The 19,996-nt window shown below is 42.8% G+C and overlaps 1 protein-coding gene across 4 annotated transcripts in view; it reads left to right on the plus strand.

The window, feature by feature from the left end:
• The first annotated feature begins 227 nt into the window (after positions 1–227).
• The window catches only part of RNF157 (ring finger protein 157), a 79,142-nt gene continuing 59,373 nt past the window's right edge, over positions 228–19,996 (plus strand). For 2 of the 4 annotated variants that reach the window (XM_059150291.1, XM_059150292.1), the window contains exon 1: positions 228–520. In XM_059150291.1, coding sequence (XP_059006274.1) covers positions 433–520 — 88 coding nt within the window. In that variant the 5' untranslated portion in view covers positions 228–432. The remainder of the gene's footprint in view (positions 521–19,996) is intronic. The other 2 variants (XM_059150289.1, XM_059150290.1) reach the window with 2 other exon arrangements.

Consider the following 19,996-nt stretch of genomic DNA (forward strand, 5'->3'; position numbering starts at 1 on the left):
GGCTCCGGGACGGACTGTCGTGCGACCCGCAGGCCGCGGCACCCCCGGCCGGCGCCGGGAGCCTGGAGCGCCCAGCCGGCTCCCCGCGCCCGGACCGCCGCCGCTCCCGCCGCATCCCGCCGCCCATTGGCTGGCGCGCCGCCGACGCCCCGCCCCGCCCCGCCATTGGCCGCGGCCGCCGCGGGCCCCGCGCGCGAGCGGTCGCTGACATCACGCGGCCTGAGGCGGCGGCGGCGGCGGCGGCGCCCCCGGCCCCAGCCCGCATCCCCCCTCGGCAGAGGCGCCGCCGCGGGGCCCGGCGGAGGATGGTGCGCGGCGCGCCGGGGGCTCCCCGCCGCCAGAGCCGCAGCGCCGAGGCGGGCCGCCGACCCCCGCACCGCGAGCCGGGCGAGCGGCCGCGGTGAGGCGCGAGGGCGGCGCGGGCGCAGCGCCATGGGGGCCCTGACCAGCCGGCAGCACGCGGGCGTGGAGGAGGTGGACATCCCGTCCAATTCCGTGTACCGCTACCCGCCCAAGTCCGGTGAGGGCCGGCGGGCCGGGCGCGCCCCGGGGCCGGGGGCGGGAGGTCTGCGGGCCGGTGCGGAGGGGCCCTTGGCGGGGTGGCCGCGGTGGCCTGCCGGCCGGGTCGCCCCCAAATGCGAAGGGGCCTGCAGGCCGTGCGCCCGGCGACAGACACGCGTGCGGGGGCACTGCGGCTCCCGAGGGGCGGGGTGCCCGCGGCCCCGGCGGGGCCCTTGTCCGCGCCCGCTGCGCCCTGTCCCCTCGGGAGCTGGAGGCTTGGGGAAGCGGGTCCGGCATCCGGCACGGGCGCCTGTGCTGGGGCGGGCGGGGGCGGGGGCGGCCGGGGACCGGCCGGGGTCCGCGCGTCCAGGCCTCTGGAAAGGGAGACAGGGGCGCAGGTTGGAAGTGGGTTTCTCAGGACGAAGCTTCCATTGCCTGCTGCAGGATGGAGGAGGCCCAGCATGCGTTTGCAGGGCTGCGCTTTTCCAGAGGCTGTCACAAGCCGAAAGAAGTGTTAAACAGCAGTGTTTGGGAATCTGAGTAGCAGACTGCGCCGGGTGTCCCTTTGCCAGAGTAGCGGCAGACCTGGTTTTTGGAATGGGGATGGCCTGGGGACAGGGCACAGGTCTTTAAAATGTAGTGAAGTATTCCGTTTGTTTCCAGAATCATTAAACAGAGACGTGTGTCCAGCCTCTGGGTTGTGGCATAACCATGGGAGGTGGAGGAGGATTTGACAGCGAGGTAGAGAGGATCGCAAGTGGATTGAGCCCCGGCCAAGTCTGGTGCCTGACCCAAGTCTATGCTCTTTATTTTTCATTGCTTTTCTCCAGTCTTCTGGGGGACCCGTGGCTACCATCTTCTCTTTGGCCTGGGACCTGAGGAGGATGTGGGTGATCTTGGAGAGGTGTCAGAATTGGAGCCTTAGAATAAAGACATGCTAATGAGATGAGCTGTTTTCCCAGCAGTGTGTCCGGTCTGTGCCAGGTGGAAGCAGGGACCAGACAGTGGCCCTGCACCCTGCAGACTGTCTGCGAGAGCTGTGTTTCCCCATGCTTTTGTGCCAAAGCATGAATCCTTGCCGAGATGAATAGGATTAAGAGCTGTTTAGAAACAGCCTAGGATAAAGCTGCCGATCTTTAGCATTTTAATAAAACTCGAGCTGATTATGACTATATGAAATCAATGCCAAAAAAAGCATGCACTTTGCTTTCTAATAGACAAAAATATGCACAGGATTTGTGGATGGTCCCCCCCGCCCCCGAAATCACTTAGTTTTTTTCGATCAGAATATGGAGCATGTTTTGCTGAGCTTAGAGATTTTGGTGGAGTTCGCAGTCTTGGAAGAGGATTCACCCTCCCTTCACGTGTGGGAATTAGCATAGGTAAATCTCTAGAAGGCTGTTTCCCAAAGGATAGTAATGTGAGTCTTGGATGATCATAAAAGGATCAAAAGACCAAACTCCAACTTTTCTTAACCAACACACTCAGGGCTGGCAGTCTGAAATCATTCTCTTCACTCCATCCGTGTTTTAAAAGCGTTAACGAGTTCTAAGTCATTTCCAATTGGAAGTTATGTAAATGAGAAGTCTTTACAGCAGGGGGACTGCATTATTTATGTTGAAGATAAAGCAGAAAAAATAAGAATCAGGGGCACCTGGGTAGCTCAGTTGGTTAGGCGTCTGTCTTCTGCTCAGGTCATGACTGGGCTCCCTGCTGGGCAGGGAGTCTGCTTCTCCCTCTCCCTCTGCCACCCCCCCTCCCCACGCCCACTGGTTCCTCTCTCTCTCAAACAAATAAATAAAATCTTTTTTAGAAAAGTAAGAATCAGGGGCACCTGGGTGGCTCAGTGGGTTAAGCCGCTGCCTTCGGCTCAGGTCATGATCTCAGGCTCCTGGGATCGAGTCCTGTATCGGGCTCTCTGCTCAGCAGGGGGCCTGCTTCCCTCTCTCTCTCTGCTTGCCTCTCTGTCTACTTGTGATTTCTCTCTGTCAAATAAATAAATAAAATCTTAAAAAAAAAAAAAAAAAGAAAGAAAGAAAGAAAGAAAAGTAAGAATCAGAACATTCAGGTGCCAGTCAGCAAACCCTTTTGTACTTGAGAATTTCCATGAACTTGTGTACGCGCTCGTCTGGAGGCGTCTCCTACCCTTCATCTGATCTTTAAATTGACCTTTTTGTAGGATAGTAGTATTGCAGACCTAAAAGGAACCTTTGAGAGAATTTGGCCCCAGCTCCGCTCATCTCACCAGTAAGAAAATGGAAGTCCAGAGAAACAGATTAGGATGGCCAGGGTCACCCAGTTCGTGCTCTTCTCTCTAAGCCATCAGCCTCTGCCTTTCATGAGGACTTGAACTTGTGACGATTTGTGGAAAGGAGGCTGTTCGGCGTCAAGACGGAGAGAAACTCAAAGGCCTGTCCTTGCCGAGGAATCAGACTGGGTTGATTTTGAGGTCTTCCGGTCTCCAGTACTGCTAGAACAAAGCAAATAGCACCGCCTGCTTTCTTCAGGGGACCAGCTCAGCTGAGACCTCTGGCTCTCTGGAAAGTCTCAAACTCTGCTGTCTGTGGCAGTTTCAAAAAGCAGCTCTGTCATCCGTCCCTGTTGTGATGGCCAAAGGGCCCAGCACAGCTTCTTTCCTCCTTTTGTATTTTTACATTTCTGAGGCTCATTGAACTGGAAATATTTAGAAATTATTGAGAACAGTAGATTTCATGTTGAAACTTAGGTTTCTTTCTTTCTTTCTTTCTTTCTTTTTTTTTTTTTTAGAGATGGGTGGAAATAAAATAGCCTAAATCGTTTACAGTTATTTTGGGGGAGGCCCCTGGGTCGCTCAGTCAGTTACTTGTCTGACTCTTGATCTCAGCTCAGGTCTTGATCTCAGGGTCATGAGTTCAAGCCCCACTTTGGGTTCCACTCTGGGTGTGGAGCCTATTTTAAAAAAAAAGATTTCGTTTTTCAATAAGTAATATAAGTTACATGATTCAAAGTCTTTTTTTTCAATTTTTAAAAATTTTATCTATTTATTTAGAGGAAGAGCGTGAGTGGCGACGTGGGGGATAGAGGGAGAGGAAGAATCCCCAATAAACTCTGAGTGGAGCCAGAGGCAGGACTCGATCCCACGACCTAGAGATCGTGACCTGAGCCAAAATCAAGAATTGGACGCTTAACTGACTGAATGACCCAGGCGCCTCCATGTTTGCTTAACCAACTGAGCCACCCAGGCGTCCCAAGATTTTACATTTTAATGTAATCTCTACGCCCATTGTTGGGGCTTGAACTCACAACTCTGAGATCAAGAGTCACATGCTGGGGACACCTGGGTGGCTCAGTTGGTTGGGCAGCTGCCTTCGGCTCAGGTCATGGTCCCAGCGTCCTGGGATCGAGTCCCACATCGGGCTCCTTGCTCGTCAGGGAGCCTGCTTCTCCCTCTGCCTCTGCCTTCCACTCTGTCTGCCTGTGCTCGCTCTCGCTCTCTCTAACAAATAAATAAATAAAATCTTAAAAAAAAAAAAAAAAAGAGTCACATGCTGTACTGACTGAACCAGCCAGGCATCTCTTTTTTTCCCCCACTTTTAGAGATTTTGAAGATCTTTTTATATTATTTTGATATTAGAGAATATCTTTGTTCTTTTTTTTTTTTTTTTAAGATTTTATTTATGGGGCGCCTGGGTGGCTCAGTGGGTTAAGCCGCTGCCTTCGGCTCAGGTCATGATCTCAGGGTCCTGGGATCGAGTCCCGCATCGGGCTCTCTGCTCAGCGGGGAGCCTGCTTCCCCCTCTCTCTCTGCCTGCCTCTCTGCCTACTTGTGATCTCTCTCTCTCTGTCAAATAAATAAGTAAAATCTTTTAAAAAAAAAAAAAAAAAGATTTTATTTATTTATTTGACAGAGACCATGTGAGAGGGGGAACAGAAGCAGGGGGAGTGGGAGATGGAGAAGCAGGCTTCCCGCTGAGCCGGGAGCCCGACATGGGGCTCAATCCCAGGACCCTGAGATCATGACCTGAGCTGAAGGCAGACCCTTAATGACTGAGCCACTGAGGTGTCTTCTGTTGGTGAATATTTGGGAGGGGTTTTTTTTTTTCAACTTTTTTTCAGTTTTTTACTGTTGTAAATAGTGCAGCAATGATTAATGTTATACATGTGTTCTTCGGTGATATTTAGCTTTGTTAATAAATACATGATTATTAATCATTTAAATAACAAAGCATGGTGGGAGCTCATTTCTATATAATGTTTCGGCATTAGCATAGAAAGCTATTTATAGCACTGTTCTGCATGTGGTGGTAACTTTGTCATTTTTGAGACAGAAGCTATGCATGCTTATCAATCCTTCTCCCAGATCTTCGCTTCTTTACACGCCCATAATCATTTGTTTAGCAAAGGTGTGGCTTTGCTGAGGTGGTTGTTTTTATGCATGCATACTCATCTTTTTTTATTTTTAATTTTTAAGATTTTATTTATTTATTTGAAAGAGAGAGAGCATGAGAAGGCAGAGAGTCAGAGGGAGAAGCAGACTCCCCACCAAGAAGGGAGCCTGGAGTGGGACTTGATCCCAGGACTCTGGGATCATGACCTGAGCTGAAGGCAGTTGTTTAACCGACTGAGCCACCCAGGCGCCCTGCTCGCTCATCTTTTGAAAGGGGTATCCACATGGATAAAAGTCAGTAGGCCTGTTTTCTCTATCTAGCAAGAAATGGGCATATTCTATAAAGACAATTTAATTCATTGTAATTTAGTGAATGAATTACAATGAATTTAGTTTATTTCCTTCTACGTATTTGAGTAAATTGAAAAACGAGTAATTCATTTTGCTCAGGTTGTTAAGAGCTAAACTTGTTATAAAAATTCAGAATGGGGACGCCTGGGTGGCTCAGTTGGTTGGACGACTGCCTTCGGCTCAGGTCATGATCCTAGAGTCCAGGGATCGAGTCCCGCATCAGGCTCCCAGCTCCACGGGGAGTCTGCTTCTCTCTCTGACCTTCTCTTCACTCATGCTCTCTCTCACTGTCTCTCTCTCAAATAAATAAATAAATAAATAATTAAAAAAAAAAAAATATTCAAAATGGTAGAGTCCTGAGCAGCTAGCATCCTTATCCTCCAAATTTTTGTTATACTGGAAAACCTATATGCTTGTCACACGGATCTGTCCTATGGTAGGAGCAGGTTTTAAAGCACGGGTAATGTCTTTGTCCATTAAATAGTTATAAAAGCTTCTCTTAGCTCTTAGGAACATCAGTTTTGAAACCAAGGACTTAAAAATCTGGAACTCACTGCAGAATAAAGAATTGTTTGGTTTTGGCACAGTTTAACTGATACATCAAAATTAAGTAAGTTCCTGAAATTCATACCAAATACATTTAATACCATAAAAAAAGTAAATGTTGCTCCATTTAATGCTTAAGTCATCAAGATCAAGAGTTCAAATGCTAGTATTTTTTTTTTTTTTTTTTGACAGAGAGTACAAGGAGGTAGAGAGGCAGGCAGAGAGAGAGGAGGAAGCAGGCTCCCCGCCAAGCAGAGAGCCCGATGCAGGGCTCGATCCCAGGACCCTGAGATCATGACGTGAGCCGAAAGCAGAGGCTTAACCCACTGAGCCACCCAGGCTCCCCTCTTTTTTTTTTTTTTTTGAGAGAGAGAGCAGGGGCACATGCACATGCATTGAGGGGAGGTGCACAGGGAGAAGGGGAAAGAGAATCTTAAGCAGGCTCCGTGCCCAGCACAGAGCCTGATGTGGCTCCATCTCATGACCGTGAGGTCATGACCTGGGCTGAAATCAAGAGTCCATCACTTAACTGAGCGAGCCACCCAGGCGCCCCTCAAATGCTAGTATTATTTTTTAAACACTTAAAATGTAGTATTTATGTTTTTTGTTTTGTTTTGTTTTGTTTTAAGATTTTATTGATTTGAGAGATGCTGAACAGACTGAGCCACCCAGGCACCCACTTCTTCAAACGTCTAATATTTTTGCTTCATTTGTATCTCACGTCATCCTTAACAGACTGATTTCTTTCACTTCCTGATTTTGTCCTCAGATTTAGGGCCTTTGGTTTCCTTCCACAATGGCGGTTATGTTCTTTGGTTCTTTAGCATCTCTTTCCTCTTTCTGGGTTACCATCAGTGTGCGTTATTGAGCACCGCATGTGCTCCAGTTGTAGACTCTGATCCTTGAGCTCAGTGCTCCGATCCCTGTGGCAAGCAGCAAGATAGCTCTCAGATCAACGTTGTAAGTCAGAATATGAGTCACAGAAGGGAATATTAATACAGGCTGTTCGTATGAACAATTCAAGCTCTTTGGTGGCAGAATCATTTAGGATTCTCCAAGAGATAGAATCAAGAGGAGATATATGTATATTTTAAAAATACATGTATATTCCTTAAAATAAATACTCCCTTAAAAAATACTTTAAAAATATATGTATATTCCTTAAAATTAAAAATAAAATATTTGTATATTCCTAAAAATAAAAATATATGTATATTCCTTAAAATAAAATAAAATAAAATGTCTACTCCTTATTTTAAGGAATATACATTCCTTAAAATAAAAAGATTTATTTTAAGGAATTGGCTCCTGTGATTGTGGGGGCTGGCAAGTCTAAAATATTTAGAGCCTGCCAGCAAGCTGGAAATTCAGACAAGAGTTGATGTAGTCTTGAATCTGAAATCTGTAGAGCAAGCTGGCAGACTGGAAACTCAGGTAGGATTTCTATGTTAGAGTCTTAAGACAGAAAATTCCTTATTTTCTGGGGAACTTCAGTTTTTGCTCTTACAGTCTTCAACTGATTAGATGAAGCCCACCCACATTATCAAGGGTAATCTCTTTTACTTAAAGTCAACTAATTATAGATGTTAATCACGTCTACAAAATACCCTCACAGCAACATCTAGATTAATGTTTGGACAAACAACTAGGCACCATAGCCAAGCCAAGCTGACACATAAAACTTAACAATTATAGTAATTTCCTATTCTAACTAATCTTACAAAATAGGTGCTAAGTTCAAGGTTTTAGTTGCTGAAAGAGTGCTTATGCTATGAAAACAGTTTTTTTTTTAAATTTTATTTATTTATTTGACAGACAGAGATTACAAGTAGGCAGAGAGGGAGTCAGAGAGAGGAGGAAGCAGGCTCCCCGCTGAGCAGAGAGCCCGATGCGGGGCTTGATCCCAGGACCCTGGGATCATGACCTGAGCCGAAGGCAGAGGCTTTAACCCACTGAGCCACCCAGGTGCCCCTGAAAACAGTTTTTTAATCTAAAATATATGACCTTTAAACATCATTATTTAAAAATTATGCTCCTTCCAGAATTTCAGTGCTTATCATCTATATCAGAGGTAGAATGCAGGCATACAGAGAGAACTAAGGATACAGACTATACCATAACCAAGAGGAATATATCCTGAGAATGCAGGGTTGGTTTGATGTCTGAAATCAATGTTAATATTTTACGTGACAATGATTAATAGCAATCAAATATAAATGTATTATTTTAGTAGAATAAAGAAGAAAACCACATGTTTATTTCAATACATGGAGACAAAACATTTGACAAATCTAGCCTTTCCAAGATGAAGAACACTCAGCAAACTAGGCATAGAGGGAACTTCCTCAGCCTGATAAAGGGCATCTGTGAAAAGCCTGGCTAGTAATACTTAACGGTGAAATACAGAATGCTTTCCTGCTCAGATCTGGAACAAGGGAAGGATGTCTGCTTTTGCCATTCAGTGTTAATGGGAGACTCTGTCTAGTATGGCAAAATAAACAAACACACATACACATTTAAAAAAAAAATCTTTAAGGTATCCAGATTAGGGGCGCCTGGGTGGCTCAGTCATTAAGCATCTGCCTTCAGCTCAGGTTGTGATCCCACCGTCATGGAATCTGCCAAATAAATCTGTGTCTCTGCCAAATAAATAAATAAAATCTTAAAAAAATATATCCAAATTATAAGGGAAGAAGTAAAACTGTCTATTCACTGATGACATGACCCTATGTGTAGGAAACACCAAGGAGTCCACAAAAATACCACTACAATTAATAGATGAGTTCAGAAGTTTGCACATCCAAGATCAACATACAAAAGTCAATTCTATTTTTACATACAAGCAATAATCTGAAAATTAAATTAAGAAAGCATTTCATTCCCAATAGCATCAAAAAGAATAAAATTCTTAGAATGAATTTAACATAAGAAGTATAAGACTTGTAAGACTGAAGATTCTATAAGACTGAAAATTGTAAAATATTGCTGAGATTGATGCTTTAAAGAAGTTTAGAAAGATTAAGTAATTAAACATTTCATGTTGGAAAAGTCAATATTGTGAAGATGCCAGTGTTCTTCAAATTGAGCTAAAAATTGAGTCAAAATCCCAACAGATGTTTTTTAAAAGAAATTGACCAGCTGTTTTTTTTTTTTTTTTAAAGATTTTATTTATTTATTTATTTGACAGAGAGGGAACAAGCAGGAGAGTGGTAGAGAGAGGCAGGGTCCCCATTGAGCAGGGAGCCCAAAGCGGGGCTTGATCCCAGGACCCCGGGATCATGACCTGAGTTGAAGGCAGATGCCTAAGTGACTGAGCCATCTAGGTGCCCCATAAATAGAACCTTAAAAAAAAAAAAAGTACCAAGGCATTTCAAGAGGAAAAGAATAAGCCCCCCCCTGCCAAATGGTGCTGGGACATTTGGATAATAACAAGCAAAAAAACCAAACCAAAACAAAACTTAAACTCTTCCTTTATATCACCAAGAATTAACACGGAATGGATCACAGAATGAAAATACAAGTCACAGGACGGGAGAAAATATTAGTAAATCATATATATGATAAGGGATCTGTATCAAGAATATATAAAGAACTTGTACAATTCAATAAGAAAAAGACAACCCAACTAGAAAAGGAACAATGGTCCTGAATAGACCAAAAAGGTACACACATGGACAATAAACACATGAAAAGATGCTCACTCTTGTTAGCCATTAGGGAAATGCAGTGCCAATTAGTTACTGCTTCACACCCCGCAGGATGGCTGTAGTCAGTATAACGACTAATAACAAGTTTAATGAGGATGTAGAGAAACTGAAACTCCGGCACCCTGCCGGCAGAAATGTAAAATAGTGCAGTTGTTTTGGAAAATGGTTTGACTGTTCCTTAAATGACTCAGTTAATTCCACTTCTAGGTATATATACACCCAAGAAAAAAATGGGAAAAAATGTGTGTACATCAGTGTTCACAGTAGCATTTTTCATAATAGCTAAAAGGTGGAAATAACCCAGATGTCCATCAACTGGCAAATGGAACAGTTGATAAAATATGATAAGTCCACACAATGGAACATTATTTGGCAACAACAGGGACTGAAGTATTGGTATTTGCTTCACCGTGGATGAACCTTGAAATATTAATGTCAAGTGAAAGAAGCCAGAAGCAAAATGCTATACGTTGTATAATCCTGAATGTCCGTGAGAGGCAAATCCTCTGAGACAGAAAGTAGATTAGCGAGTGTCTTGGGGAGGGCGGTTTGGGGGGGACTGCTAATGGGTTTCTTGTTGGGATAATGAAAATGTCCTAAAATTAGTGCTGAATAGTTACATAACTGTGAATATACTGGAAAACCATTGGATAGTACACTTTAAATAGGTGAATTGTGTGGTGTGTGAACTATATCTCAATAAAGCTGTTTAAAAAAACAGCCCAACGCCTGGGTGGCTCAGTGGGTTAAAGCCTCTGCCTTCAGCTCAGGTCATGATCTCAGGGTCCTAGGATTGAGCCCCTGCATCAGGCTCTCTGCTCAGTGGGGAGCCTCCTTCCTCCTTTCTCTCTCTGCCTGCCTCTCTGCCTACTTGTGATCTCTGTCTGTCAAATAAATAAATAAATAAATAAATACAATCTTTAAAAAAAAAAAAGGCCCAAATGTAAGAATGAAAACTGTAAATCCCCTGAAAGAAGATACAGGAGAAAATATTTATTTGATTCAAATTAGACAAGGAGTTCTTTGATATAGCATCAAAAGCACAATCCAGAAGAGGAAAAAACTGGTAAATTGGATTTCTTCAAAATTAAGGATGTTTCTGCTTCAGGAAACAAGAAGATGAAAAATCAAGCCACCTTCTGAATGAAAATCTTTGCAAAACACATTGATAGAGGATTTGCATCCAGAATGTCCCAAGAACTTGAACAACTTAGTATTAACAAGACAGCCCAATTTAAAAATGAACAAAAGGGGGGCTCTTGCATGGCTCAGTTGGCTAAGCGTCAGGCTATTGATCTCAGCTCAGATCTTGATCTCAGAGTTGTGGGTTCAAGCCCTGTGTTGGGCTCCACAAAAAAAAAAAATAAAAATGGACAAAAGAGTTGGATAGAGACAACACCAAAGAAGATAAAAGGGTGGCTAATAAAACCATGAAAAAATGCTCACCAGTAGTTGTTAGGGAAATAAAATTAAAACCACAATGAGATAGTATTTCACAACCAAGAGGATCGCTACAGGAGTGCCTGGGTGGCTCGGTGGGTTAAAGCCTTTGCCTTTGGCTCAGGTTGTGATCCCAGACTCCTGGGATTGAGCCCGCATAGAGCTGTCTGCTCAGCAGGGAGCCTGCTTCCCCCCTCTCTCTCTGCCTGCCTCTCTGCCTACTTGTGATCTCTGTCTGTCAAATAAATAAAAATCTTAAAAAAAAAAAAAAAAGGATAGCTACAATAAAAAAGACAGTATCAAGTGTTGGTGAGAATGTAGAGAAATTGCAATCTTTGTGCATTGCTGTTGGGAATGTAAAACGGTAACAGCCACTTTGGAGGAGTTTGGGAGAGTCTTAAAAAAAAGTTAAACTTAAGTTTACCTTATGGTCTAGCAGTTCTACTCCCACGCATCTCTCCAGAAGATTCACACACAGACCTGCGTGCGAATGTGCATAGCAGCATTGTTCATAAGAGCCCCCAAATGGGAAAGAATCCAAATGTTCAAGCAGCTAGTGAATGGATCAGCAAAGGGAGATATATTCATACAACAAAATGCTGTTCGGCCCCTTAAAGGAATGAACTGATGATACGTGCTGCGCTACACAGATTAGCCTCAAAAACATTGTGTTACGTGCAAGAAACTGGATGTAAGACTGTACATGAGTCCATTTCTATGAAATGGCTAGAAAAGGCAAATTTATAGAGATGGGAAACAGCAGTGTTTGCCTAAGGCTGGGGAAAAGAGTGGGAATCAGTTGTAAACAGGCGTGAAGGAACATCTTGGGGCCAGTGGAAGTGTTTTCAATGGGATTGTCATAGTTACCAAAGCTATGGAATTGTATGATAGATGAATTTTATGTTGTGTATAGTATACCTCAAAAAAAGCCTTAATAATGGCAGTACGGAGGGGTTTATACCAACCGAATAAAACAGAAGAGCTTGATCTGTTAGGGTAGAGTTCTTGGGAGTAATGGCTCTTCTGAACACATTGAGGGACTCCCAAATAGTCCAGATGGTGAGTAATATTTGTAATGGCCTGGAGGTTGCCGGTGTGCTTTTTAGAAAATTTTTAAGTTTTAATTTTAATTTTTAAAGATTCACTTATTGATTTTATTTTTATGTAATCTCTACAGCCCAACACCAAAAGAGAAAGCCAAAAGAGAAGAACCAGGTGGTGTTCTGAGGAAGATTGACCTCTTAGAGTTTCACTGGCTCTTTGGTTCACCAACCCGGGCCTTTCTCCATCCTAACGTTTCTTTCCTCTTCTCTCTCTCTTTTTTTTTTTTTAAAGAATTTTTTTTTTTTTTTTTTTTTTTAATTTGACAGAGATCACAAGTACACAGAGAGGCAGGCAGGTGGTGGTGGGAGCAGGCTCCCTGCTGACGCAGGGCTCGATCCCAGTACCCTGAGACCATGACCTGAGCCGAAGGCAGAAGCTTAACTCACTGAGCCACCCAGGCGCCCCCTTCTTCTTTTTTGACTCTTCTCCTTACCTTTTCCTCTAAGAAGAAAAATTACAAAGCAGTTCGAGTAGCATCAGCAAGCAGCAAAGGTACCCGTGACCTTGGTGTGTTGCTCTCTATGCTAAGTAGCTCACTAAGGTATATTCCAAAAAAGACCAAGGCTTTGCTAAGAGGAGTTCTGGTGGCAGCTCTTAGGATAAAATATTCTTTATTCCTGTTCTTCCAGGAAAAAAAAAAATTACTGAATTTGAAGCAAAGATGGGATATCTAGATGAAAAGATACAGTAGGTGGTTAAAGATTTGGGCTGAAACTCCAAAGAAAGATCAGGAGAAAATGTTTGGGAGTATGGAAAAAGAGAAGCCAATGTGTGTTAATTGCCCACAGGGCCTAAAAACAATCCTTTGAAAGAGACGTTACTCATAAAGACACCAAAGCCCAAAAAAGTTAAATAACTTGTCCTAGGTCACACAGTGGCAGAGGGCAGCACCTGGATCAGATTCAGCTTTGTCTTAAATCAGAGCCTCTGCTTTTGATTCGAGGAGGAAGAGAAAGGGGTGGGGGACAAAAGGAGAGACCTGCGCTCTTGAGGACACATCCATGTTTGTGAGCTGCACAGAAGCACGAAACGAGTGGTAGGTAGGAAAAGTCTCAGAACCATGAGGATTTTGGAAGTCAAGGGAAAAGAGTCCAGAAATGAGCGTGGAAATCTGAGCATTCATAAAGGGAGTGAAGCGTGAGAATACACTTGGCCTGCTGGGTGTTCCAGGGAAGAGTTTCAGCAGAGTGGTGGAAAGCTCTATAAAGGCTTGAGGGGTCCTTGGAGGTGGGTGGGAGCAGACAGGAATGGCACATGGGGGCCAGTGGGCGGATTTTAAGGCGTGGCACATGGAGCTCTTTTTGTATTTGTTTTTTAAGTCAGGAAGACCAGAATATGCTTACAGTGGGAGTTAGGTAAAAGCCAAGTGGAAAGAGGGATAGAAACACAGAGAGGGAGGGAGGTTGTTGATGGGGTCTCAGGTCTCAAGGAGGTGGAGGGAGTTGGGGATGGGAGCTCCAGCGGAAGAGTGAGCTTTGGGACAGGGAAAGAAGGACTGCCTTCTTGAGACCAGGAGACAGTATCGATGAAGCTATGGGGAAGATGCAAGCTGTTCAAACTTAAATATTTCAACATGTAATGTTGAAGGGTTTTGAGGGAATGTCACAAAGTAGAAGGAAGACAGGTAGAAGGGTCAGGGTTGGGGCCTTGAGAATGGGGGGAAGGTTTGGATCTGTTGAAGGTTTGGGTCTGTTGATGTGTAGTGTATTTTGTTTCAAATACCGGAAAGCTACAGTTGTTAAAACTATATGGTTCTCATGCAAACCCACTTCACTGTGCTCATTCAGAATAGACTAGAGTCCAGAGCTAGGGATGTATATAGCATGATGAAAATATATTTTCAACTTAGTGGGGGAAATGGAACATTCAATAAATGGTGTTAGTAAAGTTTCCTATTTGGAAAAAAGTGATTGACGCCTTATCCCACACAGTCCATAAGCACAAATTCCAGATGTAAAAACAATCAAATAGCAATAATAATATCACTCGGGAGGGAAAAGAGCAAGCGAGCAATGTAAACGAGAGAGTAGGAAGTGTTCCTCGGTAGGGAACAGAGTGATTAAATCTGGGCACTCAGTGGGAATATAGTGTAATGGGTAAGAATATACATAGGCGTTTTGTAATAAAAATAGCTGGATTGGGGACCTGACACTGCCCCCCCCCTTTTAAAAGATTTTATTTATCTGGGGCGCCTGGGTGGCTCAGTGGGTTAAAGCCTCTGCCTTCAGCTCAGATCATGATCTCAGGGTTCTGGGATCGAGCCCCAAATCGGGCTCTCTGTTCAGCAGGGAGCCTGCTTCCCTTTCTCTCTCTCTCTCTGCCTGCTTGTGATCTGTCTGTCAAATAAATAAATAAAATCTTTAAATTAAAAAAAAGATTTTATTCATCTGACAGAGAGAGACTCAGCGAGAGAGGGAACGCAAGGAGTGGGAGAGGGAGAAGCAGGCTCCCCCTGAGCAGGGAGCCCAGTGCAGGGCTCGATCCCAGGACCCCAGGGATCATGACCTGAGCTGAAGGCAGACGCTTAACAACTGAGCCATCCAGGCACCCCCTGACATTGCCTCTTAACTACCTGTGTGACCTTGGATAAATTACTTACTTTCTCTGTACATTTATCATTAGTTCTGTAAAATAAAAAAAAATTTATATCACCCACCTGATAAGGTTGTTGTGAGGAATATCCTATATGATACGTTATAGTACAGTGCTGGTACAGAGTAAGTCCTCAATGTGAGTTACTGTTATGTAGTCATTAGGAATAATGAGTTCGATCCGTAAGTGCAGACATGGAAGGATGCCTACAGTACATTAGGCAGAAAAAAAAGTAACTTACAGATCAATATGTGTAATATACCAATTAAGTTAAAAAAGAAAATAAAACAGAAAACCCAAACGTGTTTATATATGTGTAGGAAAATCTGGAAGACCACAAACCAGTTGTTAAAAGTAGAGTTATTTATCCCACTTTTTAAATTACATACTTCTATGCATTTTTATTTTTTCCAAAAGCCATGTTTTACTTGTGTAATTTCTAAAAAGATTTTCTTTATTTATTAGAGAGAAAGAGCACAAGTAGGGGAAGAGCAGGGGGAGAAGCAGACCCCCCCACCGAGCAGGGAGGTTGATGAGGGACTTGATCCCAGGACCTGGGATTATGACCTGAGCTGAAGGCAGGCACTTAACCTACTGAGCCACCCAGGCTTCCAGGCTTCACCCCCAGGTGAAGATTTTTCAAATATATGAAAACCTAATAGGATTCCCATAGCCAGTTTTCTCATATTTTAATGTTGAATGAAATTGTTTTTAAATACAATTCCATTTTCTGCAGTAATCGAGTATATAGCTCCATTAGTTAAAAAGCAAATAGTTGAGGATTAACATTTTTCACTTATAAGCAGGATTTTTTTTTTTTTTTTTTTTTTTTTTTGCTTTACTGTGACATCAACAAAAACACAAAGAGAAGGGAATATTGCTTCCCTATCAAAATACCATCAACATTTCTCACAGAGCTGGAACAAAGAATCCTAAAACTTGTTTGGAACCAGAAAAGATACTGAATAGCTAAAGGAAAGTTGAATAAGAAAACCAAAGCTGGTGGCATCACAATTTCGGACTCCCAGCGCTATTACAAAACTGTCATCATCAAGACAGCCTGGTACTGGCACAGAAACATAGATCAGGGGAACAGAATAGAGAACCCAGAAATGGACCTTCAACTCTGTGCTCACTTAACCTTTGACAAAGCAGAAAGAATATCCAATGGAAAAAAGTCTCTTCAACAAATGGTGTTGGGAAAATTGGACAGCCACATGTAGAAGAATGAAACTGGACCATTTACTTATACACAAAAATAGACTCAAAATGAATGAAAGAACTAAATGTCAGACAAGAGTCTGTCAAAATCCTAGAGAACACAGGCAGCACCCTCTGTGACCTTGGCTGCACAACTTCTGGCTGGACATGTCTCCAAAGGCAAGGGAAGCAAAGGCAATAATGAGCTATTGGGACTTCATCAAGATAAAAAGCTTTTACACAGCAAAGAAAATGGTCGACAAAACCAAAAGCCAGCCTACAGAATGGGAGAAGATATTTGCAAATGTCTTATCAGATAAAGGGCTAATATCTAAAATCTATAAAGAACTAACTGCACTCAACACCCAAAGAGCAAATAGTTTGGTCAAGAAATGGGCAGAAGATATGAACAGACACTTCTGCAAAGAAGACATCCAGATGGCCAACAGACACATGAAAAAGTGCTCCATATCACTCGGCATTAGGGAAATACACATCAAAACCACAGTGAGATACCACCTCACACCGGTCAGAATGGCTAAAATGAACAAGTCTGGAAATGACAGATGCTGGCAAGGATGTGGAGAAAGGGGAACCCTCCTACACTGTTGGTGGGATTGCAAGTTGGTGCAGCCACTCTGGAAAACAGTATGGAGGTTCCTCAAAAAGTTGAAAATAGAGCTACCCTACAACCCAGCAATCGCACTACTGGGTATTTACCCCAAAGATATAAATGCAGTGGGACGCCTGGGTGGCTCAGTTGGTTAAGCAGCTGCCTTTACGGCTCAGGTCATGATCCCAGCGTCCTGGGATCGAGTCCCACATCAGGCTCCTTGCTCGGCAGGGAGCCTGCTTCTCCCTCTGCCTCTGCCTGCCATTCTGTCTGCCTGTGCTTGCTCTCTCCCCCTCTCTCTCTCTGATAAATAAATAAAATCTTTTTTTTAAAAAAAAAAAAGATACAAATGCAGTGATCCAAAGGGGCATCTGTACCCCAGTGTTTATAGCAGCATTGTCCACAATAGCCAAAGTGCCCAGCTGTTCACCGACCAATGAGTGATAAAGAAGATGCGGTATGTGTATATAATGGAATATTACAGAGCCATCAAAAAATGAAATCCTGCCTTTGCAAAAACGTGGATAGAACTAGAGGGTATTATGCTAAGTGAAATAAGTCAATCAGAGAAAGACAGTTATAAGATTTCACCTATATGTGGAATTTAAGAAAACAGGAATGTAGAAAAAGGGAGGGAAAAATAAAAGACGTTATCAGACAGGGAGAGAAACCATAAGAGACTCTTAACTACAGGAAATAAAATGAGGGTTGCTGGAGGGGGTGCGGTGGGGCATAGGGTAACTGAGTGATGGCATTAGGGAGGACAAGTGATGTAATGAGCTCTGGGGGTTACATACGATTGAATCACTTAACTCTACCTCTGAAACTAATAATACACTGCATGTTAATTAATTGAATTTAAACAAAAGAAGGGAAGATTGCTTATAGATCTTGCAATAAAAATTCCCACTTAGCATAAGATAGTGGCTAAAATCCCAAATACATTTTACTTTATCATTTAATCCACACAAATTGTCAAAATTTTTTGTTAACTCAACATTTTTGTTTTCGTTTTATAAAACATAAAGTTTACATGACTTTAAAATTCTAAAATCTTTGATTTGCAGTTGTGCCATGACAGTAAATAAATTGCTATTACTTAGAGCCTTGGGCAGTTTTTTTTTTCCCCTAATCCTATTTCTACAGGCAGATACACTTAGGTAATGTCACAGATTTGGAAAGAGAAGTTTTTTTCTTTAATTAGAATTTTTGTTAACAGGTAGAGTACCAATAAAGTTTAAGGTGTATAAGGTGATGATTTGAAATATATATATCTTGTAAAAGGAGTACAGAGTTGTAGAAAAATGGGAAATGGGTTTAATTGTCCTTTATTGTGTGATGTTATAGTTCATAGAAGTTTGGTGGCAAATGTCAGAGTATCTCATTGGGCCAGATGTAAATTATGGGATCGACTGAACAATATATATTTTTAAGATTTTTAAAAAATTTATTTATTTGCCAGAGAGAGCACGTGAGATCACAAGTAGGTAGAGAGGCAGGCGGGGGGGGGGGGGAGTGGACTCCCGTCTGAGCAGAGAGCCCAAGGCGGGACTCGATCCCAGGACCCCGAGATCATGACCCAAGGCCTAACCTCAGAGGCCTAACCCACTGAGCCACCCAGGCATCCCTTGCCTGAGCAATATTTAATTTCACTGTGATGTTAGGAATATGCCCTAATAGCTTACATTCACTGGGTAAATTATTTAAGACAGTGAATTTTTTTTTTTTAAGATTTCAGGTAATCTCTACACCCAGCACAAGGCTTGAACCCGCAACCCCGAGATCCAGAGTCTCATGTTTGGCCAACTGAGCCAGCCAGGCACCCCAAGATAGTGAATTCTGAGATTTTTTGCTGTTGTTCACATGATGAAGACCAGATAGGTATATTTTTCATTGTGGGCAGTTGAAGTCAATGTATTGATTTAAATTCTTGGTTCAAAAGCTGTCCTCGACAGGGTAGAGTTCCTTCAATACAAGATCCTTTGCAGTTGCTCTGATGTTTCTGTAGAGCCAGAAAGTATTGCTACGTGACTAAGATTAAATCAGTGGGTGAGGAGTAGTGTCTGGAGCTATGCTTTCTACTTAGGTAGCCTCTGGCCTCATGCGGACCTATGTCACTTAAAATGTGGCGAGTCCAAAGTGAGATGGGCTTTGAATAGTGGAAAACACGCATAGCTTTTGAAGACTCCATGCTTTAAAAAAATAAAAAGAATGTAAATAGCTTCTTAATAATATTTTTAAAGATTTTATTTATTTATTTCACAGACAGAGATCACAAGTAGGCAGAGAGGCAGGCAGAGAGAGGAGGAAGCCGGCTCACTGCTGAGCAGAGAGCTAGATGCGGGGCTCGATTCCAGGACCCTGGGATCATGACCTGAGCCGAAGGCAGAGGCTTTAACCCACTGAGCCACCCAGGCGCCAGCTTCTTAATAATTTTTATACTGATTGCATGTTGATAGAATATTTGGGATATTTTGGGATATTCAATATTGAGACAAATAAAATATATTAAAGATAATTTTGCTTTTTTTAATGTGACTACCAGATAATTTAAAATTATGTATGGGGCTTGCATTTTTGGCTCATGTTATATTTTTATGGGACAGCCCTGATCCGGAGGAGCAGCACTAGTGTAATTTTCTTCCCTTATAAATAATTTCACTTTTTGCCTGGATGCCTTTTTTTCTCTAATACTTTTTTCCTTTAATACTGAACTTGGATTAGTGTTGGACATTCTGGACCAAAGCTTATGTTTCTTTTCTTTATTTCTTTTTATTTTAGTGAAAAATATGTAACATTAGGGACGCCTGGGTGGCTCAGTCGTTTGAGCCACTGCCTTTGGCTCGGGTCATGATCCCAGGGTCCTGGGATCAAGTCCCTGCATTGGGCTCCTTGCTCAGTGGGGAGCCTGCTTCTCTCTCTGCCTCTGCCTGCTACTCTGCCTACTTGTGCTCTCTCTCTCTCTCTTTCTGAGAAATAAATAAATAAAATATTTTTTTAAAAAGGAGAAAAGAAAAATGTGTAACATCAATCTATTTTCTTACCATTTTTAAGCATGCGGTTCAGGAGTGTTAAGATCTGCAGAACTTTTTCTTCTTATAAAACAGAAACTCTATACCCATTAAACACTAATTCCCTCTTCTCCCTCCCACTCATACCTTATGTTTTAAATATAATTTGGGGGTCTGTATATGATGCGTTTTCTTTTTTTTTCTACTTTCCTGAGATACACTTGACATAGAACATTGTGTAAGTTTAGGGTGTACAATGTGATGATACATGTCTGTCTTGTAAAATGATTACCACAAGATGTGTCCTCTTAAATCCCACAAGGAAATCGAATATGAATTTTGGTTAAGAATTTAGAGCTAACTTGGGGCGCCTGGGTGGTTCAGACTGTTAAGCATTCGGCTCTTGATTTTGCCTCAGGTCATGATCTCAGGGTCATGAGACTGAGCTCTGCATTGGGCTCCACGCTAGGTGTGGAACCTGCTTAAGATTCTCTCTCTCCCTCTCCCTCGGCCCCTCCCTCCCCCTCTCAAAAAATAAATAAATAAGAAATTATAGCTGCCTGAT

The sequence above is a fragment of the Mustela lutreola genome, chromosome 15, assembly GCF_030435805.1.
Source record: "Mustela lutreola isolate mMusLut2 chromosome 15, mMusLut2.pri, whole genome shotgun sequence".
Classification (NCBI taxonomy): Eukaryota; Metazoa; Chordata; class Mammalia; order Carnivora; family Mustelidae; genus Mustela; species Mustela lutreola.